The sequence below is a fragment of the Stenella coeruleoalba genome (assembly GCF_951394435.1).
Source record: "Stenella coeruleoalba genome assembly, chromosome: 2".
NCBI classification, from domain to species: Eukaryota; Metazoa; Chordata; class Mammalia; order Artiodactyla; family Delphinidae; genus Stenella; species Stenella coeruleoalba.
Window position 1 is genome coordinate 109,368,747 of NC_137147.1, and position 13,334 is coordinate 109,382,080.

Consider the following 13,334-nt stretch of genomic DNA (forward strand, 5'->3'; position numbering starts at 1 on the left):
AGCTCCTTTGAATAGTAATGGTTGAAATGGAACTAGTTATGAAGGCTATTAACTAAAGGAAACCTGTAGTATAACTAGTCTGAGGAAACCATATTTGGAGGACAATACACATTTTATGTTGATATATTTGTTAAGATATTAAGTATATTCCAAAGGTGATACTTCTAATTGTTTGTTGCATATCTAACTTTGAAAGTAAATTTAATCTCAGGCTTTCTTTTGCTATTATATTCTTCTTTCCCTCCCAGTGGCAGCATGGAACCTGCATTTCATAGAGGAGATCTTCTCTTTCTAACAAATCGAGTTGAAGATCCCATACGAGTGGGAGAAATTGTTGTTTTTAGGATAGAAGGAAGAGAGATTCCTATAGTTCACCGAGTCTTGAAGATTCATGAAAAGTATGTGCAAACTATATCTTCTCTATTTTAAAACATTTTTATGTTTTAGTGTTTGCAGCATTTAATTTTGATAGCCTAAAGATTAAGAAAGGGTGGGGAACTCCTAGGTCCTTCTTCCAGTCCATTTTTATGAATGTCTGAAGGTTTGGTGAACATTTGGAAGACTAAATACTTATTTAGTAATTCATTTTTCCCTGAAGGCTTTTCTGGAGGGTTTTCTTGGTTCCCTTCCACTTCCCAACCAGATCAGTAACCCTGTTTGTATATAGCTCCAGAAAAAACATGACACAAAGGTTGATCCCAAATAGAATCTTCTGATATAATGGACGAGGTAGCCCTAGCCTTTCAAAAACAAATCTTTAAGGCAATCTCACAGATATTTTAAATAAGAATAAGTTTGTCAACTTTTTCAAATTCCAAAGAAAATTTCTGAAATCTAAGTTATTCTTGTAAATATAGACTCTTGCGTTTTAGAATTGAAAAGGATATATGTAAAACCTTGAGAATCCCCTGGTGTGGAGGAGGGACATAACGATGAGCAAAAAATGTCACCTCTCTGGGTCTCAGTTTCCCTGTCTGTAGTAGAAAGAGGTTCAGGAAGATGAACTATAAGATCTCTGGGTTCAATATTTTAAGATAACTTCAAATGGAGTATAATCTGTAAAAATTTTGGATCCCTCTGTTGTATACCTGAAAACTAATATAATATTGTAAATCAACTATACCTCAATAAAAAATAATAATAAAGTATGCAGGAAAAAAAAAAAAGATCTCTGGGCTCTAAGCCTATGCTTCCCTGTGCAGCTACATATTCCTCACCCCCTCCATTCCAAGTCTGTAATATTTCTAGTTAAGGAAAACTTTCAGAAGGAAGGAAAGAAAGAAATGAAGGAAAAGGGAGTGTCCTGGAGGACATACAGAGGGAAGTAAAACAGTGGGAGTGATGTAGGTTCTTGAGTATGAGGAAGCCCTAAACAGATACTACCTCATGTTTACCACCCTCTCAAGTGGTTTACATTCTCCACTTCCAGAAGAGGGAATTGACAACTGTTTTTTTGAAAAATCCCTGTAAACATTCTAGCTTAGAAGAGTTCTTTCTTCACTGATAAAATAAAGATCTTGGGCTTCCCTGGTGGTGCAGTGGTTGAGAGTCCGCCTGCCGATGCAGGGGACGTGGGTTCGTGCCCTGGTCCGGGAAGATCCCACGTGCTGTGGAGCGGCTGGGCCCGTGAGCCATGGCCACTGAGCCTGCATGTCTGGAGCCTGTGCTCCGCAATGGGAGAGGCCACAGCAGTGAGAGGCCTGCGTACTGCAAAAAAAATCAATCAATCAATCAATAAAATAAATAAAGACCTTACTGCTCTTTTTTTTCCATACTTCAGTATATTGGAAGATTATAATTTTTATATTGCATTCTATTAGTGACTAGGAAGGAATAACTTAGTTTTCTTTAATTTTACTTTTATTTATTGTGAAGGTTTATTCAGTACAGGTAGTGTTTTCCACATTCTCAAAGTATATTTGTGTTGTTTGTTCTCAGCACTACCTGTTGTGAACAAATCAAAACCAACTTTCCCCTGAATTTATCAGAAAAAAATCACGCCCTGCTTTGGGTAGAGCAGAAGTTGTCCATTTTTATGTGTGATCTTTTGACATTGAGTTATTTATTTATTTATTTTAGAATAGGTTTTTATTTATTTATATTTATTTTTGGCTGCGTTGGGTCTTCGTTGCTGCGCATGGGCTTTCTCTAGTTGCAGCGAGCGGGAGCTACTCTTCGTTGTGGTGCACGTGCTTCTCGTTGCGGTGGCTTCTCTTGTTGTGGAGCACCAGCTCTAGGCGCACGGGCTTCAGTAGTTGTGGCAGATGAGCTCAGTAGTTGTGGCTTGTGGGCTCTAGAGCGCAGGCTCAGTAGTTGTGGTGAACGGGCTTAGTTGCTCCGTGGCATGTGGGATCTTCCCAGACCAGGGCTCAAACCCGTGTCCCCTGCATTGGCAGGTGGATTCTTAACCACTGTGCCACCAGGGAAGTCCCAAGTTTTTTATTTTAAAACAGTTATCTTATTTCAGGACAGGTTCACTGACAGATATATCAATTACAGATTCCTTAAATTTAACAGAATTGTGAACATTTTAAACTGTATGGTGTTTGTAATCTGACGTTATTGGTCATTTACTTTAAACATTTGAGATGCCTTCAATTAGCAGGCCTGTTTAAATAACAGATCCTATTAATCTTCTGAAGTTTCAAATTTCCTTTTTTGGGGTGGGGGAAAGACTAAAATACCTGGTTGTAATAATCATTTGATTTAATAGTATTAACATTGTTCTTAACTATGGGACCAAATGACAACCAAAATGGATTAAGTTTTTTTTTTTTTTTGCGGTATGCGGGCGTCTCACTGTTGTGGCCTCTCCCATTGTGGAGCACAGGCTCCAGATGCACAGACTCAGCGGCCATGGCTCACGGGCCCAGCCGCTCCGCGGCATGTGGGATCTCCCCGGACCAGGGCACGAACCCGTGTCCCCTGCATCGGCAGGCAGACTGTCAACCACTGCGCCACCAGGGAAGCCCTGGATTAAGTTTTTGTAGTAAATGTGTCCTGAACGTTTTCAAGCTGGTTTTTGCACTGTTAACACGTTTCTGTCATCTGAACCTTGTTTTAAGAAATGAAATCCTGAGCTTTAAGAATAGAGGTAGGAAAAAAAAAAAATAGAGGTAGGAATTGTTCAGCTAACCTCTCTCTTGTCTCATTCCTCCTTCTCCATCTACTTTTTTTTAATATAAATTTGTTTATTTATTTATTTTTGGCTGTGTTGGATCTTCATTTCTGTGTGAAGGCTTTCTCTAGTTGCAGTGAGCGGGGGCCACTCTTCATCGCGGTGCGTGGGCCTCTCACTGTCGTGGCCTCTCTTGTTGTGGAGCACAAGCTCCAGACGCACAGGCTCAGTAGTTGTGGCTCATGGGCCTAGTTGCTCTGTGGCATGTGGGATCTTCCCAGACCAGGGCTCAAACCTGTGTCCCCTGCATTGGCAGGCAAATTCTCAACCACTGTGCCACCAGGGAAGCCCTACTCTTTTTTCTAATAAATTTTACTTATTTATTTAATTTTTTTTTTTTTGGAACCTGGACAGGAACTTGAACCCTGGGCCCTCAGATTAAAAGTTCCATCTACTTCTTATGTAAATTTGTAAATATAACATAAAACTTTTTTTTCATGTATTGAATCTCCATCTTATGAACATTCTTATTACATTATTATTCTTAACACATGATGCTGTGTGAAATTGGAAAATACAAAATTGCCTGTAATCCTAGCATCCAGAGACAAAATGTTAAGTTGGGGGTCATTTTCTTTTTGTCTTATAAACATACGTTTTCCTCCCCGTGCAACACTGGGATCTGCTCAATAACTACCTTTTTTTTTTTTTAACATCTTTATTGGAGTATAATTGCTTTACAATGTTGTGTTAGTTTTTGCTGTATAACAAAGTGAATCACCTATATGTATACATATATCCCCATATCCCCTCCCTGTTGCACCTCCCTCCCACCCTCCCTATCCCATCCCTATAGGTGGTCACAAAGCACTGAGCTGATCTCCCTGTGCTATGCAGCTGCTTCCCCCTAGCTGTTTTACATTTGGTAGTGTATATATGTCAGTGCTACTCTCTCACTTCATCCCAGCTTACCCTTCCCCGTCCCCGTGTCCTCAAGTCCATTCTCTATGTCTGCATCTTTATTCCTGTCTTGCCCCTAGCTTCATCAGAACCATTTTATTTTTTATTTTTTGGTTCCATATATATGTGTTAGCGTACAGTATTTGTTTTTCTTTCTGACTTACTTCACTCTGTATGACAGACCCTAGGTCCATCTACCTCACTACAAATAACTCAATTTCGTTTCTTTTTATGGCTGAGTAATATTCTGTTGTATATATGTGCCACATCTTCTTTATCCATTAATCTGTCGATGGACACTTAGGTTGCTTCCATGTCCTGGCTATTGTAAATAATGCTGCAATGAACATGTGGTCCATGCTTCTTTTTGAATTACGGTTTTCTCAGGGTATATGCCCAGTAGTGGGATTGCTGGGTCATATGGTAGTTCTATTTTTAGTTTTTTAAGGAACCTCCGTACTATTCTCCATAGTGGCTGCATCAATATACATTCCCACCAACAGTGCAAGAGGGTTCCCTTTTCTCCACACCCTCTCCAGCATTTATTGTTTGTAGATTTTTTGATGATGGCCATTCTGACCCGGTGTGAGGTGATACCTCATTGTAGTTTTGATTTGCATTTCTCTAATGATTAGTGATATTGAACATCCTTTCATGTGTTTGTCGGCAGTCTGTATATCTTCTTTGGAGAAATGTCTCTTTAGGTCTTCTGCCCATTTTTGGATTGGGCTGTTTGTTTTTTTGGTATTGAGCTGCATGAGCTGCTTGTATATTTTGGAGATTACTTCTTTGTCATTTGCTTCGTTTGCAAATATTTTCTCCCATTCTTAGGGTTGTCTTTTCGTCTTGTTTATGGTTTCCTTTGCTGTGCAAAAGCTTTTAAGTTTCATTAGGTCCCATTTATTTATTTTTGTTTTTATTTCCCTTACTTTAGGAGGTGAGTCAAAAAAGATCTTGCTGTGATTTATGTCATAGCGTGTTCTGCCTATGTTTTCCTCTAAGAGTTTTATTTATGGGACTCTGCACTTCCTGGACTTGATTTACTGTTTCCTCTCCCATGTTAGGGAAGTTTTCAACTATAATCTCTTCAAATATTTTCTCAGACCCTTTTTTTCCTCCTCTTCTTCTGGGACCCCCTATAATTCCAATGTTGGTGCAACTAATGTTGTCCCAGAGGTCTCTGAGACTGTCCTCAGTTCTTTTCATTCTTTTTTCTTTATTCTGCTCTGTGGTAGTTATTTCCACTATTTTATCTTCCAGGTCACTTGTCTGTTCTTCTGCCTCAGTTATTCTGCTATTGATTCCTTCTAGAGAATTTTTTTATTTCATTTATTGTGTTGTTCATCATTGTTTGTTTGCTCTTTAGTTCTTCTAGATCCTTGTTAAATGTTTCTTATATTTTCTCCATTCTATTTCCAAGATTTTGGATCATCTTTACTATCATTTCTCTGAATTTTTTATCAGGTAGACTGCCTATTTCCTCTTCATTTGTTTGTTCTGGTGGGTTTTTACCTTGCTCCTTCGTCTGCTGCATATTTCTCTGTCTTCTCATTTTGTTTAACTTACTGTGTTTGGGGTCTCCTTTTCGCAGGCTGTAGGTTCATAGTTCCCGTTGTTTTTGGTGTCTGCCTCCAGTGGGTAAGGTTGGTTCAGTGGCTTGTGTAGGCTTCCTGGTGGAGGGGACTGGTGCCTGTGTTTTGGTGGGTGGGGCTGGATCTTGTCTTTCTGGTGGACAGGGCCACATCCAGTGGTGTGTTTTGGGGTGTCTGTGAACTTAGTATGATTTTAGGCAGCCTCTCTGCTAATTGGTGGGGCTGTGTTCCTGTCCTGCTAGTTGTTTGGCATGGGGCGTCCAGCACTGGAGTTTGCTGGCCGTTGGGTGGAGCTGGGTTTTAGCATTGAGATGAAGGTCTCTGGGAGAGCTCTTGCTGATTGATATTACATGGGGCTGGGAGGTCTCCGGTGGTCCAATGTCCTGAACTTGGTTCTCCCACCTCAGAGGCTCAGGCGTGACACCAGGCCGGAGCACCAGGACCCTGTCAGCTGCACGGCATTGCGTTGACTGGCTCTCCATCACCGTGACCGTGGCAGGCAAGGTTTGTGGGCACGACTTCAGCTACCTGGGAAAAGCTCTGATATGACATCAGAACTTATTTCTGCAACTATCTGGAAAAATCCATACTTGACTTTTTCCCATCTTCTCCAGCTGTAGAATATCTGCCCTCCAAGCAGCACATAACCTAAACAATGAGATGTTTGCCTCAGTTGTTTCCCAGAAACTTGGAGTCAGCTGTGTCCTCAGTACTATTTTGTAACATGATTATCTCATGAGCATATGGTAGAATATACCTGGTATTACCACATATGCAAAGAATTCCTGAACTAAAAGATGACCTTGCCAAGTACTACTTAATACGATGGTACTAGGTCCATGAATTTGAATCTGTTCTTTGTGCCCAGTGTAGTTCATCTAGTCCTGCCTGTTATCCACGTGAGACTAATTTTGTGTCCTGAGCTATCTGACTAGGCAATGGAAAAGTGCACGTTATCAAGGGCTTCTCTCTAGTGCACTACTGAGCTCAGGAAAAATTCCCTTAACAGAAACATTAAGTAATTTCCGATATTTGGGGACAATAGGAAATTGTGAGAAAGTGGTTGGCATTGGAGTTTTTGTTTTTGTTTGGAGATTGTGTTATCCCTTAATCATTTTATCTTTTTAAAAATTATTTTATTTGTTTTTTTAAACTAAACGTGTTACAAGATATTAAATATAGTTCCCTGTGCTATACTGTAGGTCCTTGTTGTTTATCTATTTTATACGTAGTAGTGTATATCTGTTAATCCCAAATTCCCAATTTATCCCTACCCCCTGGCATTGTTATTTAAAAAAAAAAAAAAAAAGACTTAACCACCTCCTGCACTGATTATAGTTAATACTGTATTTTTAATTAAGTAAAAAAAGGAGGGCTATGAGATATGCATGCAGAAAGGTTATATGTACTGTGGCAAACAGCAAAAAACATCTTCTTTGAATCCTTCTCTCCCCTTGCCTATTTTTTGCTTTCCATTTTCTTCCAAAATGGACGAGTTAGGAAAGCAGAGATAGTGAAGTTTGTTTTTTAATTTAAAAGGTGAGATAGCTATTAAATGTTTATCAGTTGACTTAATTTTCATGGATAGCTCCTCGTATTAGCCTGTTAGTCAGCAATTCATAATACTTACATTTTTCCCACATATAAACTCTTACTTTATCTTATTGTATAGCCTACTCTAATATGTATTTAATAAGTTCAGCCTATAGGTAGTATTATAATTTGATGATATTGAATACTGGCATGTGATCAAGTATTTAGAAGGAGAATTCTCCATTGGGGTGACTTAGTCCTTTGCTTTGCTTTTTCTGTGCAGATAGATACATTATTTTGCACCCATTTGGCTCTTGGGGTCTTACTTTATCTTATCTAAGTTATTTCCTCCCTCCTAACATCACAGTATTGTAATGGTTGAATTTTAAGTGCTTTGAGCTCCTTGGAGATAGATAATACTAAATATTTGGTCCCTATGCTAGCGAGGGAAAAGTCCCGTATAAATGTGTTGTCAGTCAGGATTCGGTGCTCGTGGGTTGTGAAGTGCTAGAATAGGTCTTCATAGTAGGCTTAATAGGAGCTGGTTGCCACCAGAGAATATTTCTTGCACTATTTTTAAAAATTTTTTTTAAATTAATTAATTAATTGATTGATTAATTACTTTTGGCTGTGTTGGGTCTTCATTTCTGTGCGAGGGCTTTCTCTAGTTGGGGCAAGCGGGGGCCACTCTTCATTGTGGTGCACAGGCCTCTCACCATCGCGGCTTCTCTTGTTGCGGAGCACAGGCTCCAGACGCGCAGGCTCGGTAGTTGTGGCTCTTGGGCCTAGTTGCTCCGCGACATGTGGGATCTTCCCAGACTAGGGCTGGAACCCGTGTTCCCTGCATTGGCAGGCAGATTCTCAACTACTGCGCTACCAGGGAAGCCCTCTTGCACTATTAAGTAGATGAAGGAAACCTGTGCTTTTTCAAACAGCTATAGTGGGTCCTGATTACATCCCAGAGGGTGGGAAATTGTGTTTGTTTGTTTGTTTTGTTGACAAATTAGTCTTTGGGAATAGCTCAGATCTCTCGTAGCATCCCTTTCCTTTCCTGGGGAGTTTCCCATTTCCCAGCTTTTCTTTCCTCATACTTTACTTTTCTGTCTCTTTTCTTGGTGTTATTTCCTGGTTGAATGGACTCTTCTTCCTGCTGCTGCTGACTTTCACTCTGCAGCTAGCCCCCCCTTGGCACCTGTCCTCTTTTACCCTCCAGGATTTTTCAGACATTCTTTCACTTACTGAGTTGTCAGCTACAGATTATTTTTCTCTGTATATATTAGCATTTTTTCTAATTGGAATCTCATTTTTAATGAGACTGTTTGCACTTAACTGTTTTTGTTGTTGCAGCACCTCCCAATTTAGTTTTATCTGCAGATGATTTAGTGTCTAGTGAGCCATTTTCTGGCTTAGAATCTAGGTGGATATTAGTCAGTAGGAGTTAAAGCTATTTTTCTTCTTTCTAGTGTAGCTGTTAACCCAAACTCACTTGAGTTAATTTTTTTTTTTTTTTTTTTTGGTGGTACACGGGCCTCTCACTGTTGTGGCATCTCCCATTGCGGAGCACAGGCTCCGGACGCGCAGGCTCAGCGGCCATGGCTCACGGGCCCAGCTGCTCCATGGCATGTGGGATCTTCCCGGACCAGGGCACGAACCCGTGTCCCCTGCATCGGCAGGCGGACTCTCAACCACTGCGCCACCAGGGAAGCCCTTGAGTTAATTTTTTAAGATAGTCTTTATCAACTGTAAAATGCACTTTGCTTTCAGTTAAATTTTAAGATTACTAGAAGCCTCATGGTTCTTTAGTAGAATTAAATTAATAATTATCTGATCGAGTAGGATGATGTTCTATAGACCCTGGCTTGTAAAAGTAGTGCATGTTTGTTGGAGAAAAAAAATGAGAAGCTAAAAGCCAGCTAAAAAAAAGCCATAGATAGCTGCTGTTTACACCTTGGTCTATCATTTTAGACCTTGTTTAATATTTTTCTTTTTTACTTTTTTTTTTCATATGGAGAATTTCTAACATGCACAAAAGTAGACAAAACAGTATAATGAACTTCCATGTACCAGTCACCTAGTTCCAATAATTATTAATCTATAGCCAATTCTGCCTACATTGCCACCTCTTCCCCTTCTCCTGCCTGTATTATTTTGAATTAAATCCTAGATATCATGTGGTATATATGTAAATATTTCAATAAATAGCTATAAAACATAACCAGTGAGCTTTTAAAGAGTATAACTGTAATTAACATTCTTACACCTAAAAACATGAACAATCATTCCTTTGTATCATTAAGTTTCCAATCTTTGTTCAAATTTCCAATTGTGTCTTAACTTTTTTTAACAATTTGTTTGAATCCAGATTCAAAGAAGGTCCTCAGTTGCAGTTGGTTGATATGGCTTTATAATGTCTTTTATTTAAATCTGTAAATTCCTTCTCTAACTTTCTTTGTCCCTTGCAATTTATTGGTTGAAGAAACTGGGTCATTCTGTAGTTTCCCACAGTCTTCGTTTGGAAGATTATATCCAAATGAAGTAGTTTAATGTGTTCCTTTGCGCTTTGTATTTCCAAAATTTGGTGGTTTGTGTTTATTTTAATATGAAAATGATATTATACTGTACATGCTATTTTGTAATATTTTTTCACTTAATAAAATTTGTATGATCTTCTGATGTCATTAAATTTTCTTCTGTATCACCGGCCTTAATGCTTCCATAGATTTCAACTCCTGTTAGACTTTGTTTGCTTCCAGTTTTTTCTTATTGTAAATAATATAGCTATGAACATCCTTTTAGCTAAATAAATAATTATTTTTATATTGGGAATGATGATAAAATGCCACAGTTCCACAGGAATTTTCAGTTAACATGAACAAATTTTGTACTTTCAAATGGCATGAAGGTATTTGGTGACTTGGGTTTCCCTTACTCTTTTAAGGCAAAATGGACATATCAAGTTTTTGACCAAAGGAGATAATAATGCGGTTGATGACCGAGGCCTCTATAAACAAGGACAACATTGGCTAGAGAAAAAAGATGTCGTGGGGAGAGCGAGGGGGTAAGTATAGAGGGGAGATTTACTGAAACATTGGCTCTCTCGATCATAGTGTCTGATCATACACAATTGAATATAATGGCTTGGTCCTGGTTCGGCCAAATCACCTTGTGTCCTTTGAAAAAGTACGCTTCTTAAATTGCATCTGAAACTTCAGGTTTACTGCTCCAGAAGGGAGGATATGGGGTGCTATAAAAGAACAGAATATTAGTGATGAGGATGAATTAGAGTGACAATTTAAAAAATTCATTTGTCTGTTTAATTCATTTCAGAAATGTTACTGGGCACCTTCCATGTACTCTGACGTCTAATACTGTGCTAGGCTCTGGGGATCCAGAGCGGTATTAATCCTGCTTCTTGAAACTTACATTTCTTAAGTGTTTACTGAGTCAACAACTTAAAGTGTTCATCTAGATTAATTTCATCATGTTGATTTATTCCATATTGTTTTATTTCTAGTTTTGAAATTATTGAGGTCAAATGAAATTTAAAAGTTATATTAAGCCTGTTTATTTCAGATTTTATCAGGAGAACAGATCAGTGAAGGACAGGAATTGTAAGTTACTGGTATGAGGAAGTATGGGATTATTACTACCTTCATGTTATTAATACTATTAACAATAACTCACATTTATTAGGGCTTACTCTGTGCCAGAGACTCATTCTAAGTGCTTTCTTTACAAGTATTACCTCATTTTAACCTGAGAACAACCCTAATATTTCCATTCTACAGATGAGGAAACACAGACATGTTAGGTTGTTTATCTAAGTCACACTGATGATAGTAAGTGGCTGGCTGACTCCAGAGCCCAGCCTTTTTACCGTCATAGCAAAATTACTGGTATAACACTTCTGAGATGGGTAGCTGCTTGTTCTCACTCTTTAGATGCTACATGGCACTCTTATCCACTGTCAGAACACCTGCTCCTTCTAACCTAGAACAGACACTGTGGATTCAGTGATTCCACTAGTGAACAGTGGAGCTGAGGAGCTGTGTTCCCATAAAGAAATAAATTCAAGTTATTAAGTAAAAGCTGCCTTGGTTACAGCAGAAGAGATGTTCAGTTTGGGGCCAGAGAGATCGGATCAGAAAAAGCACCAATGTGTTTTGTCTTCAGCAGACCTGGTTTTTTGTGCACACCTCCAGTTCAAGGGAACTTGATTTCCTATGATGGAGCTAAACATACTTTTATAATTCAAATTAGATTATCAGTGCTTCTGAGAAGTGATAGTCCCCATTTCCCTCAGTTCCCAAGGTGCTGCTAATATCAGCCTCTTAGAGTCTTTTTGCTTTTCCTTTAATTGCAAATGTACAGATTCTTGTAGAAACATAAGGAAATAACAGTCATCAAAAAGCAGAGTCACTTCTTTCCTTTCAGTTCCTCCATAAATATTTAATTTTTTGGTTTGTGTTCTTTTAGCCGATATGTGTAAAGATGCAGATCTTAATGTATAAGTGTGTATACATAAACACATTTTGTGTACGGGGAGAGAATGGTCACACTGCTTATAACCTCTTTTTTATCCTCCAATGTTATTAGTATCTATAAATCAAAAGATTTATTTCCATATCATCATTTTCAAATCTGTATGCTACTCTACTGTGTGCAAAGACCATATTTTTATTTAGCCAAAATCTCCTATTGTCAGATGCCTTTGATTGTGAGCAGTGTTATGATGAGCATCCCTGTTACATATATCTCAGTGCCTCTGCCCAGTCATTTCTTCACAGTAAATTCTTATACTTGGAATGACCTGGTGAAACATAAGCATATTTTAAGGCTTTGGACAAATTTTGTTGTACAGTTTTATTTGTACTCCTCCCAGAGGGTCCCTTTATCTGGATCTTGATTCTTAGGTGTTTAGTGCAGCTCTGTCTGCTCATTCTGGCCCCCTGTTTGGGTAAAAAATGCATCATCCTATGGAAGGGTGGAGGAACCAGGCTTTCTTTTACTCAAGTAACTTGTCTTTTCTAAAGAATTTTTTAAAAGTCCCAAACTATGTACAGTGTTATTTCTAAAATCCCAGCATTGAAAGTTATAGGCCTTTTTCTGGCTATTAATTTTAAAAATGTTATAGTCTGGTACTCTCTTAATTAAATAACTTTGCATGAAGTATAAACATCTGGGACATGAACAGCAGGAGCACAGACTCTTAACTGTTACAAATTCACTTTCCGTTGATTATGTCACCACTTACCTTGACACATAATGAGGCACATCATCTCCTTTTGTGAAAATTGTGTTTATAAAATGCTAAACTATATTTCAGAGTCAGACTGTACCCAAACCTTGGAATTTTTTTTTTTTTCAAACAGCTGCACACTAAAAAATTTTACACTGAAGCCTAAAGCCCTAAATAAAAACAAATTTAAACAATTTTTTATTGAAATATAATTCACATATATTAGGATATAAAATTTACCCTTTTAAAGTGTACAGTACAGCGAGTTTTATTATATTCACAAAGTTGTAAAACCGTCACCACTGTTTAATTCCAGAACATTTCCTCACCCCAAAAAGAGAACTTGGTACTGATTTGCAGTCACTCCGCATCCCCTTCTCCCTGCAGCCCCTGGCAACCACTAATCTACTTCCTGTCTCTATGGATTGCCTGTTCTGGACATTTTATATAAACAGAATCTTACAATATGTGGTCTTACAATATGTCCGGCTTCTTTCACCTAGCGTAATGTTTTCAAGGTTCATTCATGTTATAGCATGTAATAAAACACTTTTAGAAAGTGAAACTAATACTGAACCAAGTAAGAATAGGGGTGATTCTTTCTAAATTCAGGTAGTTGAAAAACACAAGAGAACCTGTTAGTCAAAGACGAGTAGAAAGCAACAGGAAAAGAGGACGAAAACCTGGCAGAAGATCAGGGAATAGAGAAATATTGACAGCGAAAAGAAGAATAAAAATAAAGGAAGGAGCAGAGTAATTGAGCTCTCTGTTGACTGAAATCAGTTTTATGGAGGAGGCTTTTATTTATTTATTTAATTTTTTTTTGGTCTGCATCTGGTCTTAGTTGTGGCGCACAGGACCTTTGTTGCCACGTGCGGGATCTTCAGTTGTG

The 13,334-nt window shown here is 38.4% G+C and overlaps 1 protein-coding gene across 2 annotated transcripts in view; it reads left to right on the forward strand.

The window, feature by feature from the left end:
- SEC11A (SEC11 homolog A, signal peptidase complex subunit) overlaps positions 1–13,334 on the forward strand; it is a 51,463-nt gene that overhangs the window by 33,497 nt on the left and 4,632 nt on the right. The window contains exons 3-4 of one of the 2 annotated variants that reach the window (XM_079914818.1): positions 249–398; positions 10,142–10,261. In XM_079914818.1, coding sequence (XP_079770944.1) covers positions 249–398; positions 10,142–10,261 — 270 coding nt within the window. The remainder of the gene's footprint in view (positions 1–248; positions 399–10,141; positions 10,262–13,334) is intronic. The other variant, XM_079914819.1, reaches the window with a different exon arrangement.